Source organism: Muntiacus reevesi, chromosome X (assembly GCF_963930625.1).
Source record: "Muntiacus reevesi chromosome X, mMunRee1.1, whole genome shotgun sequence".
NCBI classification, from domain to species: domain Eukaryota; kingdom Metazoa; phylum Chordata; class Mammalia; order Artiodactyla; family Cervidae; genus Muntiacus; species Muntiacus reevesi.
This window is the reverse complement of record NC_089271.1, coordinates 68,084,458-68,100,981: the sequence shown is the minus strand read 5'-3', so window position 1 is coordinate 68,100,981 and position 16,524 is coordinate 68,084,458. Positions and strand designations below refer to the sequence as shown.

At 36.4% G+C, this 16,524-nt stretch overlaps 1 protein-coding gene across 2 annotated transcripts in view; it reads left to right on the top strand.

Moving 5' to 3' along the window:
- ZDHHC15 (zinc finger DHHC-type palmitoyltransferase 15) overlaps positions 1-16,524 on the top strand; it is a 109,155-nt gene that overhangs the window by 24,019 nt on the left and 68,612 nt on the right. For both annotated transcript variants that reach the window (XM_065916300.1, XM_065916301.1), the window contains exon 3: positions 16,262-16,356. In XM_065916300.1, the coding sequence (XP_065772372.1) occupies positions 16,262-16,356 (95 nt within the window). The remainder of the gene's footprint in view (positions 1-16,261; positions 16,357-16,524) is intronic.

Below are 16,524 nucleotides of genomic sequence, written 5' to 3'. Positions count from 1 at the left end.
ATTGTGAATTCTGTAGTGATTTTCTTTTCAGTTATGCTGCCCTCTAAGATTCCAAAGCTCCCCACTGACCCCACCTCTGAGAGGGTTTTATACTGTGTGGAAACTTCTCCCCCTTCATGACTCCCTCCCCAGGATGGGTCTCCATCCCTAAATCTTTCGTCTCTCTTTTCATCTTTATCTTTTGTCCTACCTCATTTTGAAGAGATTGTTTTGTCTTTCTGGGGTATCTGGGTTCAGAAGTTGTTTTGTGGAAGTTGCTCCACAGGCAGATGATCTTTTGATGTATTTGTGGGGAAGAGAGTGGTCTCCCCATCCTATTCCTCTGCCATCTTGGGACTACCCATGAATGGTTCTTAAGGTCAAAGATTTTCTATATACATGTATGAAATATTTATAAATAAATGTCATTTTCCACAATAGCCTTTCAAGAGAAGTGGATTGGGGGCTTAGTTGATGCTCCACCGTAATAGTAATAATGACAGTAATATTGTTATTATAATTGGAAACTACAATTTATTGTGCAGGGTACCTCACTAAGTATGTGTGTATAATCTTTCAATATTTACATCAACACAATGATGTAGACATTCTTATGACATTTTATTGAGAAGAAAACTGAAGTTTAAAGAAGTTAAGCAACTTATCCCAGGTCATCTAGCTGCCTGACGTTAAAGTCCATGCTATTAAGCAAATGTATACCTGTTCTTTTACTTCTCAATCTACAACTTTCTGATTTGCTTAGTTGACCTCCTTACTCAGAAACTTGATGCTCAAATGCTCATTTTTCTAGTGTCCAAAGTAGTATATTATCATTTTTTGTATGGTATCAAATGAACTCAACTACACACGTGTAGAGTCATTTGTAAGCCCAATTCAGTTCAAAACCTTTCTGGTATCATCAATCCAGTTGCCAGAATTTGAATTCTTTAGGAAACTGTTACCACAATTTATGATTGTTAATGTCCATTTTACTCTAGAATTCTGTAATTCTCAAGCACTTCTCCCCTGGTAGCTCTTATATTCATCAATACACTGAAGAATAGCATTAGATTTTGCTTCTTTATTCTGCAGTGGGGCATAATGGAACAAAGAACAGGATTTAGGGACAGATGATCTGGGTTGAAGTTCCAGTTCTATCATTTACTAGCTCTATGACTTGCTAAGTAACTCAACTTCTCTGACCACAATTTCTTTAAAATAAGTCTAGTTAAATAACATCTTACAGATTTATTATTTTAAGCTAGCAAGAGTAAAAGTATACAGGCATAAAATATGGGGCATTAAACTGCTTTGTAAATGTGAAGTTTTAATAATTTGAGTTGTAACATTTTTTATATGTCAGGATTCTCAAGACAGTAGAATCCATAAACTAAAATTAGATTCAATTGTAACCAGAAGTTTGAAAGTTAGACTTGAAGATAACTTTCTGAACGCTAGGGCAGTTTACTAGGAGATGCCATAAAACCTGTTCAGAAAGTATTAGACACCCAACTGTCTGGCATGAATCAGTGAACCTTCTCTAGAAGCAAACCAATAGGTCTAATAACTATCTGAGGTTATTTTTAACCCTGTAACTCTGTGACTTGTTTAGTGCAAAAATAGAGGGGAACAATAGAGTTGGAAAGACTAGAGATCTCTTCAAGAAAATTAGAGATACCAAGGGAACATTTCATTCAAAGATGGGCTCAATAAAGGACAGATAGCGTATGGATATAACAGAAGCAGAAGATAAGAAGAAGTGGCAAGAATACACAGAAGAACTACGCAAAAAGTATCTTCATGACCCAGATAATCACGATGGTGTGATCACTCACCTAGAGCCAGACATCCTGGAATGTGAAGTCAAGTGGGCCTTAGGAAGTATCACTATGAACAAAGCTAGTGGAGGTGATGGAATTACAGTTGAGCTATTTCAAATCCTAAATGATGATGCTGTGAAAGTGCTGCACTCAATATGTCAGGAAACTTGGAAAACTCAGCTGTGGTCACAGGACTGGAAAAGGTCAGTTTTCATTCCAATCCCAAAGAAAGGCAATGCCAAAGAATGCTCACACTACCGCACAATTGCACTTATCTCACACGCTAGTAAAGTAATGCTTAAAATTCTCCAAGTCAGGCTTCAACAGTTCGTGAACTGTGAATTTTCAGATGTTCAAGCTGGATTTAGAAAAGGCAGAGGAACCATAGATCAAGTTGCCAATATCTGCTGGATCATCACAAAGGCAAGAGAGTTCCAGAAAAACATCTATTTCTGCTTTATTGACTATGCCAAAGCCTTTGTGTGCATCACAATAAACTGAGGAAAATTCTTCAAGAGATGGGAATAGCAGACCACCTGACCTGCCTCTTGAGAAACCTGTATGCAGGTCAGGCAGCAACAGTTAGAACTGGCCATGGAACAACAGACTGGTTCCAAATAGGAAAAGGAGTACGTCAAGGCTGTATATTGTCACCCTGCTTATTTACCTTATATGCAGAGTACACCATGAGAAATTCAAGGTTGGAGGAAGCTCAAGCTGGAATCAAGATCAGCGGGAGAAATATCAATAAACTCAGATTTGCAGATGACACCACCCTTATGGCAGAAAGTAAAGAAGAACTAAAGAACCTCTTGATGAAAGTGAAAGAGGAGAGTGAAAAAGTTGGCTTAAAGCTCAACATTCAGAAAACTAAGATCATGGCATCCAATCCTATCAGTTCATGACAAATAGATGGGGAAACTGTGGAAACAGTGTCAGACTTTATTTTGGGGGGCTCCAAAATCACTGCAGATGGTGACTGCAGCCATGAAATTAGAAGACACTTACTCCTTCGAAGGAAAGATATGACCAACCTAGACAGCATATTAAAAGCAGAGACATTACTTTGCTGACAAAGGTCCATCTAGTCAAGGCTATGGTTTTTCCAGTAGTCATGTATGGATGTAAGAGTTGGACTATAAAGAAAGCTGAGTGCCAAAGAATTGATGCTTTTGAACTGTGGTGTTGGAGGACTCTTGAGAGTCCCGTGGGCTGCAAGGAGATCCAACCAGTCCATGCTAAAGGAAATCAGTCCTGAATATTCATTGGAAGGACTGATGTTGAAGCTGAAACTTCAATACTTTGGCCACCTGATGCGAAGAAGTGACTCATTTGAAAAGACCCTGATGCTGGGAAAGTTTGAAGGCGGGAGGAGAAGGGGATGTCAGAGGATGAGATGGTTGGATGGCATCACCAACTCAATGGACATGAGTTTGAGTAGACTCCAGGAGTTGGTGATGGACAGGGAGGCCTGGCATGCTGCATTACATGGGGTCTCAAAGAGTCAGACACGACTGAGTGACTAAACTGAACTGATTAAATTAGAATACAGAATAGCATACGACTGCCTGTAGGAACATTATTTGGCATAAACAAAACATATATAAGCAGCAAAGATATGAAAGTCTCAAATCACATAACCTTTTATTCATTATTCAGAGCTTAAGAAAACCTAGTCAGACATAGTACAAGTTTTTCTATTTCCTATCTGCTTAATGGTGCCCCTACTGGGTGAAGAGTGTCCCTCCAGAATTCATGTCCACCCAAAGCCTGTGAATGTGAATTTATTTAAAAATAGTGTCTTTGCAGGTGAATTCAAGATGAGGTCACATTGGATTAGCATGGACCCTATGGCTGGTGTCTTTATAAGAAGAGAAAATTTTGAATACACAGACACGGAAGGAAGATGGCCATGTGAAAACAGAAGCAGAGATTAGAATTGTGTCACCACAAAGGAACACCAAGAACTGCCAGGAGTGGCCACAAGCTGGGAAGAGGCAAGGAAGGATCCTCCCCAGGAGCCTTCAGAGGGAACTGGACCTTAATGTCAGACTTCTTGTCTCCAGAACTATAAGAAAATTAATTTATGTTTTTTCAGGTCACCCAGTTTGTGATAATTTGTTAAGATAGCCCTAGGAAACTAATATAGTTTCTGATAAAATTTCAATCTCTAATGCACTATTAAGTAGCAAATTAGCAGACTTTGGTGTCACATGTACCAGGGATCAAATCTTGACTTTGCCACTTACTATGTATATGACCTTGGGGAACTTAACCTAAGTTTCACTTTCTTCTTCCATAAAATGAGAATAACACTACCTACCTTTCATGGTTATTTGGAGCACTAAATGAGATGTTGTATATAAGTCTCTTGGCATAGAGCATGGCATATGTTAAATACAAAATAAGTAACAGTAGATACTATTGTTATTAACATTGGAAAAGACCTAAAAGATCTTTCTTCTGAGAAAGATAATATATTTCAATACTATTATTCCTACTACTGCCCTTATAAGTATTTTGGCAAATGATTCTATTGCACAGAAAGGACTAAAGTTCAGATCATCTGAACCACAGTCCAGATACTATAGATTATGTCATCCTTGATTATACAGAACTCCAAAATTCTTTAAAGACATGATTCCATATGCTCTTTCATAGATGATGTACTAGAAAGCAGAACAATAATGTATTTTGCTTTCATAAGAGTATTTTACATGGATAATCTCATTCAGCATCATGCTATCTGTATTTTGAAAATCTAGAGTAGAAAGTCTTGCTCCTCTATCTCTGAAGTGAGGCTATGGGATGAGCTACAGGTTAAAAATTTGGTAGACTCCAAGGATTAGTGAGGCTAAGGGATGAATTTAGGAATGAGATTAGGCACAATCTATCAGGCAATCCACATGTAATCAAGAGTAATGTATTGACCACAGTGGTGCATCTCCAAAAAGGGCCATCAATCATTTTAAGCAAACATATAACTCATTATGTAAGAATTAATTTGTATTTTGAATGATTTGCATGCTAAATTCTCTAGTTTCTTATTTAAAGTTAAAAATGATTATAATTATTTACCTTTTTAGAAATAGATGTAATTCTAAATAATAGAACTGTTATGGGCTTAATTGTGTTCCTTCAAAATTCATATGCTGAAATCCTAACCCCGAGTAACTTAGAATGTGACTGTATTTGGAGATAGAATCTTTAAAGAAATAATTAAGTAAAAATGAGGTAGCTAGGGTGGGTTTTAACCAATATGACTGGTGTCCTTATAAAAACAAAGGAGATTAGGTGAAAAACACATACAATGGGAAGACCATGTGAAGAGACAGGAAGATCACCATTTACTAACCAGGAGAAGAGGCCTCAGAAGAAACCAACCTTGTTCCCTTTTTTAAAAAAAAAATTACATTGTAGTTGATTTATAATATTATATTAGTGTCAGGTACAACAGTGATTCAAAATTTTTATAAATTATACTCAATCTCTGTCTTGTACAATATATCCTTGTTGCTTATTTATTTCATACATAGTAGTTTGTACCTCTTTATCCCCTACCCCTCCTTTCTCCTCCCCACTTCTCTCTCCCACTGGTAATCACTAGACTGTTCTCTACACCTGTGAGTTTGTTTATTTTTTTACTATAATCACTAGTTTGTTTTGTTTCCTAGATTCTATGTATAAGTGATAACATACAGTATTTGTCTTCCTCTGTCTGACTTACTTCACTAAGCATGATACCCTCCAAGCCCATCCCTGTCGTTGCAAAAGGCAAAATTTCATTCTTTTTATGGCTGAGTTGTATTCCATTGTATGTGTGTGTGTATATGTATATATATACATATATATATATGTATATATATGTATATATATATGTATATTGTGTATATATATATGTATATATGTATACCATATCTATATCTGTTCTTCTGTTGATGAATACTGAGATTGCTCCCATATGAACATTGGAGTGCATGTATCTTTTCAAATTAGTGATTTTGTTTTCTATGAATATATACCCAGGAAGTAAAATTGCTAGATCATATGAGATGATGGGATCAGGTGCCATGATCTTAGTTTTCTGAATGTTGAGCTTTAAGCCAACTTTTTCACTCTCCTCTTTCATCAAGAGGCTTTTTAGTTCCTCTTCACTTTCTGCCATAAGTGTAGTGTCATCTGCATATCTGAGGTTATTGATATTTCTCCCGGCAATCTTAATTCCAGCTTGTGCTTCTTCCAGCCCAGCGTTTCTCATGATGTACTCTGCACATAAGTTAAATAAGCAGGGTGACAATATACAGCTTTGACGTACTCCTTTTCCTATTTGGAACCAGTCTGTTGTTCCATGTCCAGTTCTAACTGTTGCTTCCTGACCTGCATACAGGTTTCTCAAGAGGCAGGTCATGGGAAATAGATGGGGAGACAGTGGAAACAGTGTCAGACTTTATTTTTTGGGGGCTCCAAAATCACTGAAGATGGTGACTGCAGCCATGAAATTAAAAGGCGCTTACTCCTTGGAAGGAAAGTTATGACCAACCTAGATAGCATATTAAAAAGCAGAGACATTACTTTACCAACAAAGGTCTGTCTGGTCAAGGCTATGGTTTTTCCAGTGGTCATGTATGGATGTGAGAGTTGGACTGTGAAGAAAGCTGAGCGCCGAAAAATTGATGCTTTTGAACTGTGGTGTTGGAGAAGACTCTTGAGACTCCCTTGGACTGCAAGGAGATCCAACCAGTCCATCCTAAAGGAAATCAGCCTTGAATATTCATTGGAAGGACTGATGCTGAATCTGAAACTCCAATGCTTTGGCCACCTGATGCGAAGAGTTGACTCGTTGGAAAAGACCCTGATGCTTGGAGGGATTGGGGGCAGGAGGAGAAGGGGACGACAGAGGATGAGATGGCTGGATGGCACCACCGACTCGATGGGCATGAGTTTGAGTAAACTCCGGGAGTTTGTGACGGACAGGGAGGCCTTGGTGTGCTGCGATTCATGGGGCCGCAAAGAGTTGGACAGGACTGAGCGACTGAACTGACTGACTGATGATAGTTCTAGTTTTAGTTTCTTTGAGAAACCTCCATTCTGTTTTCCACAGTAGATGCACCAATTCACATTCCTACAAACAGTGTATGAATGTTCCCTTTTTTCCACATCCTTGCCAACATTTATTATTTGTGTTCGTTTTGATGATAGCCATTCTGGTAGTTGTGAGGTGACATCTCATTGTGGTTTTGATTTTCATTTCTCTAATGATTAGCAATGTTGAACAACTTTTTATGTACCTATTGACCACCTGTATGTCTTCTTTGGAAAAATGAATATTGAAGTCTTCTGCCCATTTTTTTTAGTTGACTGTTTTTTCTGTATGTTGAATTGTATTAGCTATTTACATATTTTGAATACTAACCCTTTATCACTTGCAGATATATTCTCCCATTTGGTAGGTTGTCTTTTCATTTAGTTAGTGATTCATTTGCTCTGCAGAAGCTTATAATTTAAATTAGTTCCCATTTGTTTGTTTTTGCTTTTGTTTTCTTTGCCTTAGGAGAGAGATCCAAAAAATATTACTATGATTTATGTCAGAGTGTTCTGCCTACATTCTCTTCTAGGATTTTTATGGTTTCTAGTCTTACATTTAGGTTTTTAATCCATTTTGAGTTTATTTTTGTATATGATGTGAGAAAATGTTTTAATTTCATTATTTTACATGTTTTTGCCTCCTTTGTTGTAAATTGATTGATTGTAACTGCATGGGTATAGCACACTGTTTTATATTTATTATTGTAAAATTACATTATAAGGAGGATTTGAGGACCAGACCAAAGCTCTCTTTATACACTAACCCACTTCTAAAAGAATATTATGTTGATTTTAATATTAATGTAATTATTATAATTACATATAATAATATCAACACACTGACTTACTTTAATATAATTTTGTTACAAAAATAATGTTTATTGAAAATTCAAGCTATAAAAAATATATAAGAAAAAATTCTTCCTCACATTGACTCCACCCCTGTCAAGATCTATTCACAGTTAACTAGTATATTTGGTTGGATTTATATCTTCTAGATCTTTCTCTGTGTATTTACATACAAACAAATGATTATGGATTTCTATAATTTATATAGGATTGTTTTTTTTTAATCCGGATTATACTGTGCATATTGTCCTATGATTTAGTTTTTTTCACTTAATAATATATCATAGGTGTCCTTCAATATTAGTATATACAAACATATTTGATTTTTTTTGTTATCCATAAAAGGCAAAAGTGTCTTTATTACTTTCTTGACTTTTTGTTTAAATTGCTGTATAATGTTTTAAAATATTGTGTTTGTTTCTGCTGTCTAATGAAGTCAATCACTTATATATATTTCATATATCCCCTCCCTCTAGGATCTTCCTACTTCCCTGCTCTATTCCACCCATCTAAGTTACCACAGAGCACAGAGCTGAGCTCCCTGCACTATACTGCAGGTTCGCAGTAGCTATTTTACATATGGGAGTGGGTATATGTCAGTCCCAATCCCCCAAATCTTTCCATCCTCCCTCCCTCCCGTCCCATGTCTACGTGTCTGTTCTCTGCTTCTGTGTCTCTATTCCTACTGTTACTTATTTGCTGTTTTGTTGTTTTGTGGGTTTTTTTGCTGTTTTTGTTGTTCAGTCCCTAGGTCATGTCGACTCTTTGTGACCCCTTGTCCTTCACAATCTCCCAGAGGTTGCTCAAATTCATGTCCGTTGAGTCAGTGATTCCATTCAACCATCTCATCCTCTGCCTCTTTCTTCTCCTTTTGCCTTCAACCTTTCCAAGAATCAAGGTCTTTCCAATGAGTCAGTTCTTCGCATCAGCTGGCCAAAGTATTAGAGCTTCAGTTATAGCATCATTCCTTCCAGTGAATATTCAGGACTGATTTCCTTTAGGATGGACTGGTTGGATCTCCTTGAAGTCCAAGGGACTCTCAAGAGTCCTCCAACACCATGGTTCAAAAGCATCAATTCTGTGGTGCTCAGCTTTCTTTATAGTTCAACTCTCACATCCATACATGACTACTGGAAAAATTTTAAATTTAATTCCTACTGGAAATATTTAATTTTTTAATGACCTCAAGGTATTCCATGGTGTTGATATGCTATAATTCATTTAATAATTTCTCAAGGATCAACTTAACAAAACTTTATTTTCTCAATTATAAAAGTAATAGAACCTCATAAAATGAAAACAGTGTAGAAGGGGATAAAGAAGAAAGCAGAAGTCCTTTAGTCACTGCAGAGGTTAAGGATGAAATAAGATCTGATAAATTTTTTTAATTAACTTGTTTTTTATTGAAGGATAATTGCTTTATAGAATTTTGTTGTTTTCTATCAAACGTCAACATGAATCAGCCATAGGTATACATATAGCCCCTCCCTTTTGAACCTCCCTCTCATCTCCCTCCCCATTCCAACCCTCCAAGCTGACACAGAGCCACTGTTTCAGTTTCCTGAGCCATACAGCATATTCTCGTTGGCTATCTATTTTACGTATGGTAATGTAAGTTTCCATGTTACTCTTTCCGTACATTTCACCCTCTCCTCACCTCTCCTCATGCCCATAAGTCTATTCTCTATGTGTATTTCTCCATTGTTTCCCTGTAAATAAATTCTTCAGTACCATTTTTCTAGATTCCATATATATCCATTAGAATATGATATTTATCTTTGTCTTTCTGACTCACTTCACTCTGTATAACAGGTTCTAGGTTCACCAACCTCATTAGAACTGGCTCAACTATGTTCCTTTTTATGGCTGAGTAATATTCCATTGTGTATATGTACCACAACTTCTTTATCGATTCATCTGTCAATGGACATCTAGGTTGCTTCCATGTCCTAGCTACTGTAAATAGTGCTGCAGTGAACAGTGGGATACATGTGTCTTTTTCAATTTTGGTTTCCTCAGGGTATATGACTAGGAGTGGGATTCCTGGGTCATATGGTGGTTTTTCTTCTGAGTTTTTTATGGAATCTCCATACCATCTTCCATAGTGGCTGTATCAATTTACATTCCCACCAACAGTGCAAGAGTGTTCCCTTTTCTCCACACTCCCTCCAGCATTTATTGTTTGTAGACTTTTTGATGATGGCCATTCTGACTGGTGTGAGGTGATATCTCATTGTAGCTTTGATTTGCGTTTCTTGAATAATGAGTGATGTTGAGCATCTTTTCATGTGTTTGATAGCCATATGTTTGTTTTCTTTGGACAAATGTCTGTTTAGGTCTTTTCCCCATGTTTTGATTAGGTTGTTTGTTTTTCTGGTATTGAGTTGTATGAGCTCCTTGTATATTTTGGAAATTAATCCTTTGTCAGTTATTTCATTTGCTATTATTTTCTTGCATTCTGAGGGTTGTCTTTTCACCTTGCTTATATTTTCCTTTGCTGTGCAAAAGCTTTTAAGTTTAATCAGGTCCCAGTTGTTAACTTTTGTTTTTATTTCCATTACTCTAGGAGGTGGGTCATAGAGGATCTTGCTTTGATTTATGTTATAGAGTATTCTGCCTATGTTTTCCTCCAAGAGTTTTATAGTTTCTTGTCTTACATTTAGGTCTTTAATCCATTTTGAGTTTATCTCTGTGTTTGGTGATAGGAAGTCTTCTAATTTCATTCTCTTACATGTAGCTGTTCAGTTTTCCCAGCACTATTTATTGAAGAGGCTGTCTTTGCCCCATTGTATAGTCTTGCCTCCTTTGTCAAAACTAAGGTACCCATAGGTGCATGGGTTTATTTCTTGGTTTTCTATCTTATTCCATTGGTCTATATTTCTGTTTTTGTGCCCGTACCATACTGTCTTGATGACTGTAGCTTTGTAGTATAATCTGAAGTCAGGAAGGTTGGTTCCTCCAGCTCCATTCTTCTTTATCAAGACTGCTTTGGCTATTCAGGGTCTTTTGTGTTTCCATGTGAGTTGTGAAAGTTTTTGTTCTAGTTCTGTGAAAAATGCCATTGGTAATTTGATGGGGATCACATTGAATCTGTAGATTGCATTTGGTAGTATAGTCATTTTTACAATATTAATTCTTCCTACCCAGGAACATGGAATATCTCTCCATGTGTTTATGACATCTTTGATTTCTTTCATTAGTGTCTTATACTTTTCTGTGTACAGTTCTTCTGTCCCTTAGGTAGGACCCTTGTCTTTTCCCTGATCTTAGGAGGAATGCTTTCAGTTTTTCACCATTGAGAATAATGTTTGCTGTAGACTTATCATATATGACATTTACTATGTTAAGGTAGGTTCCTTCCTTGCACATTTTCTCAAGAGTTTTCATCATGAGAGGGTGCTGAATTTTGTCAAGGGATTTTTCAGCATCTGTTGAGATTATCATATGGTATTTATCTTTCAGTTTGTTGATGCAGTGTATCACATTGATTGATTTTCATATATGGAAGAATCCTTGCATCCCTGGAATAAATCCAACTTGATCATGGTGTATGAGCTTTTTGATGTGTTGCTGGATTCTGTTTGCTAAAATTTTGTTGAGGATTTTTTTGCATCTATGTTCATCAGTGATATTGACCTGTAGTTTTCTTTTTTTGTGTTGTCTTTGTCTGGTTTTGGTATCAGGGTGATGGTGGCCTCGTAGAATGAGTTTGGAAATGTTCCTTCCTCTGCAATTTTTTGAAAGAGTTTTAGAAGAATAGGCATTATCTCTTCTCTAAATGCTTGATAGAATTCTCCTGTGAAGCCATTTGGTCCTGGGCTTTTGGTTTTTGGAAGATTTTTTATCACAGCTTCAATTTCAGTGCTTGTAATTGGGTCATTCATAATTTCTATTTCTTCCTGTTTCAGGCTTGAAAGATTGAACTTTTCTAAGAATCTGTCCATTTTATTGCCATATAGGTGTTCATAATAGTCTCTTATAATCCTTTGTAGTTCTACATTGTCTGTAGTAACTTCTTATCATTTCTAGTTTTGTTGATTTGATTTTTCTCTCTTTTCTTGATGAGTCTGGCTAAAGGCTTGTCAATTTTGTTTATCTTCTCAAAGAACCAGTTTTAGTTTTATTAATCTTTACTATTATTTCTTTCGTTTCTTTTTCATTTATTTCTACTTGGATCTTTATGATTTCTTTCCATCTACTAATTTTTGTGAGTTTTTTGTTCTTCTTTTTCCAGTTGTTTTAGGAGTAAAGTTAGGTTGTCTATTCAGTGTTTTTTGTTTTTTTTTTTGTTGTTGTTGTTGTTTCTTGACGTAGGACTGTATTGCTATAAACTTCCCTCTTAGAACTGCTTTCATTGCATCCCATAGGTTTTGAGTTGTTGCGTTTTCATTGTCATTTCTTTCTAGAATTTTTTTTGATTTCTGTTTTGATTTCTTCAGTAACCTGTTGGTTATTTACAAATGTGTCGTATAATCTCCATATGTTTGTGTTTCTTACAGTTTTCTTGCAGTTGATATCTAGTCTCATAGCATTGTTGTCAGAGAAGATGCTTGATACAATGTCAATTTTCTTCTATTTACTGAGGTTTGATTTGTGACCCAAGATGTGGTCTATCCTGGAGAATGTTCCATGTGCACTTGAGGAGAAAGTATATTCTTCTGCATTTGGATGGAAAGTCCTGAAGATATCAATGACATCCATATCATCTAATGTACCATTTAAGACTTTGATTCCTTATTAATTTTCTGTTTTGATGATCTGTCCTTTGATGTGAGCGGGGTGTTAAAGTCTCCTAGTATTATTGTGTTACTGTCAGTTTCTCCTTTTATGTCTGTTAATGTTTGTCTTATGTATTAAGGAGCTCCTATATAGGGTGCATAGATATTTACAATTGTTATGTTTTCCTCTTGGATTGATCCCTTGATCATTATGTAGTGTCCTTCCTTATCTCTTATACTATTCTTTATTTTAAGGTCTATTTTGTCTGATATGAGGATTGCTATTCCAGCTTTCTTTTGCTTCCCATTTGCATGGAATATATTTTTCCATCCTCACTTTCAGTCTATATGTGTCTTTAGGTCTGAAGTGTGTTTCTTATAAAAAGCATATTTATGGGTCTTGTTTTTGTATCCATTCAGCCAATTTGTGTCTTTTGGTTGGAGCATTTAATCCATTTCCATTTAAAGTAGTTATTGATATATATGTTCCTATTGCCATTTTCTTAATTGTTTGGGGTTGATTTTGTAGATCTTTTTTCTTCCTTTGTATTTCTGGACTATAAAAGTCCCTTTAACATTTGTTGTAAAGCTGGTTTGGTGGTTCTGAGCTCTCTTAACTTTTGCTTGTCTGAAAAGCTTTTTATTTCTCCATCAATGTTGAATGAAATCCTTGCCAGGTACAGTAATCTTGGTTGTAGATTTTTTCCCTTTCAGTACTTTAAATATACCCTGCCATTCCCCTATGGCCTACAGAGTTTCTGCTGAAAGATCAGCTGTTAAACATATCGGGTTTCCCTTGTATGTCACTTGTTTCTCCCTTGCTGCTTTTAATATTCTTTCTTTGTGTTTAGTCTTTCATCATTTGATTAGTATGTGTCCTGTCATGTTTCTCTTTGGATTTATCCTGTATGGGGCTCTTTGTGCCTCTTGGACTTGATTATTTCCTTTTCCATATTGGGGAAATTATCAAGATTATACAAAATTATCAAAAATTTTCTCATACCCTTTCTTTTTCTCTTCTTTTTCTGGGACCCCTTTTATTCGAATATTGGTGCGTTTGATATTGTCCCAGAGGCCGCTGAGACTATTCTCAATTATTTTCATTCTTTTTACTTTCTTCTGCTCTTCAGTAGTTATTTCCACCATTTTTTCTTCCAGCTCACTGATTCTTTCTTTTGCTTTAGGTATTCTGCTATTGATTCCTTCTAGAGTATTTTTAATTTCAGTAATTGTGTTGTTTGTCTCTGAATGTTTATTCTTTAATTCTTCTAGATCTTTGTTAATCAATTCTTGCATTTTCTCCATTTCATTCTCAAGATTTTTGATCATCTTTGCTATCATTATTCTGAATTGTTTTTCAGGGAGTTTGCCTATTTCCTCTTCATTTATTTGGACTTCTATTTTTCTAGTTTGTTCCTTCATTTGTGTAGTGTTTCTCTTTTAATTTTTTTTTTTTAGCATATTGTGTTTGAGACCTCCTTTTCCCAGGTTTCAAGGTTGAATTCTTTCTTTCTTTTGGTTTCTGCCCTCCTAAGTTTGGTCCAGTGGTTTGTGTAAGCTTCAATTAGGGTGAGATTTGTGCTGAGCTTTTGTTTGTTTTTTTTTCCTCTGATGGGCAAACTGAGTGAGGTGGTTATCCTGTCTGCTGATGATTGCATTTGTTTTTTTTTGTTTTGTTTGTTGTTTAGATGAGGCGTTCTGCACAGGGTGCTACTGGTGGTTGGGTGATGCCAGGTCTTCTATTCAGTGGTTTCCTTTGTGTGAGTTCTCACTATTTGACATTCCCTAGGGTTAGTTCATGGGGTCACAAGGAGTCGGACATGACTGAGCGACTGAACTGAACTGAACTGAACTGAGAGTTAGTTCTCTGGTTGTCTATAGTCTAGGAGTCAGTGCTCCCACTCCAAAGACTCAGGGCTTGATCTCTCTCCAAAGACCAGCCTAGGTCCAATCTACCAGGAGGAATTTCACCAGAAATGAAAGAGCCTTAACTTGAGTTCCAAATGCCAGTGCACAAGAACACAATGGAAGTCTCTGACTCAGTGGAAACTATTTCTTGAGGGATTCCCTCCTTTTCTGTTTGGTGGCTTTTCTTTGCAAAGAGGTGTCTTTCAGGGAGGTTCTGATAAATCTTATTCCATGCCACTTTTTAAAAGGAAAATAAGGGAAGCTCACTCTCTCCAAGTTGTACTAAGTGGAATGCTCTCCAACTCAAAGCAAGTGAAATAGAAGGAGGATGCAAAACAATGCTATTTGTTTGGAAAAAACCCATTGTTTTGGTGCCTTTATGTGCATAAAACCTGATAGGATGCAGAATAAAGTCATGATAGTATGACATCTGTTGCTTCTGGGGAGGAAATTTGGATGTCTGAAGGACAAGGATAGAAGGGAGACTTTTCACTGTGTACTATTTTCAACCTTTTCAATGCATTACCTTTCAAAATACAATGAAAAAATTATTATAACAAAAATTACATATGTGTATTGTGTTTGTACATTGATATTTATATAGACATATGAAAATAGAGGATCTGGAAAGATGCACATCAAACAAAAAATAAGTATTTTGCTTTAGGAGGGAGAGGGAAGAGGTTGTATATGTGTGTGTGGTGGACATTTGCTTTCTATTGCTTGAATTTGAAATGAGATTTCACAATTACACAAAACAAGCCACTAAAAAGATCTTGTACCATAGGACTGAGAGCACTGTGCCAGCTTTTTTCCATTGTAATATAAATATGTGAGAGAATCAGTCCTATTACCTTGGTCTCGAGTCACAGCATTCCCTTGAGTCTTCCTCATAGATTGAAGTAATAAAACTTTATCATACAAGGATTCACAATGAAACAGTAAAATGTCGTTTAGTCTCAAAATGGCTTTGGAAAATACTGAACTTTCCTGTGTCAGAAGAGATATCTAGGAGTCAAAGAGTATAAAAAGAGATGGGGAGTCACAAATGTCACAAAAGTACATCTCGCATTTCAAAAATGTGTAGTCGCTGGGGCAACTGAAAAGAAAAACTTGTGATTTAGAGTCAGTAGCCCTGTGTTTAAGACCTGGCTACTCTGTATAGCGGAGGCTTCCCAGGTGGCACTTCTGGTAAGAATCCGCCTGCCAATCCAAGAGATGTAAGAGACGCTGGTTCAATCCCTGGATCTGGAAGATCCCCTGGAGGAAGGCATGGGAACCCACTCCAGTATTATCGCCTGGAGAATCCCATGGACAGAGGAGCCTGGAGGGCTACAGTCCATAGGGTCGCAAAGAGTCAGACATGACAAATGACTTAGCACACATGCACATTGTATAGTAGCTGTGTGACTTCGGATAATCAACTACCCTGATAGTTGATCAACCGTCCTTATTGCTTATCTATTACTTATTACTTATCTCACAAATGTGTTGAAAAAATAAAATTAGATAACATTATGAAAGCACATTGTAAACTCTGTAGCACTGTGCAAATACTATCATTACCTTTCAGTATGCATAGTGGCAGAGAGAATGACAATTGGCAACAGTAACTCCTCCTCACATTATCATAAGGGACATTTCCCCTTTACTCCCAGGATCATGTGGCAACGTTTAAAATATGCAACTCCCAAAAAGTCTCTGATTCCAAATTTGGCATTATAAATTGTTTCTGTCACTGTATAGGGAAAAGGTAAAAATTAACCTTTCATAATAATACTAGAAAATACTTGGTAATAGGAAAACAAAATAGAGATTTTTTGTTGAGCTTTACATCTTTCTGAACTTTTAGAAATGGGTGAAAATATAACATATATGCTGATTTTTTCTCTTAAATTTCAGTTATCTACCTCATATTCTACCATGCCATCTTTGTGTTCTTTACCTGGACCTACTGGAAGTCTATTTTTACACTCCCACAACAGCCAAACCAGAAGGTAAGAATACTGGTTACTTCATAAAGACTAAAGACAGAGGAAAGTAGAAATGCCAATAAGGCAAGAAGAGGGCAAAAAGAGGAGCAAATAACCTTCCATTACAAAAGAGAGATTCAAGGTAATCTTTAAAAAGGACTTGGAGTGATAAATGTAAATTAAAATTAACAT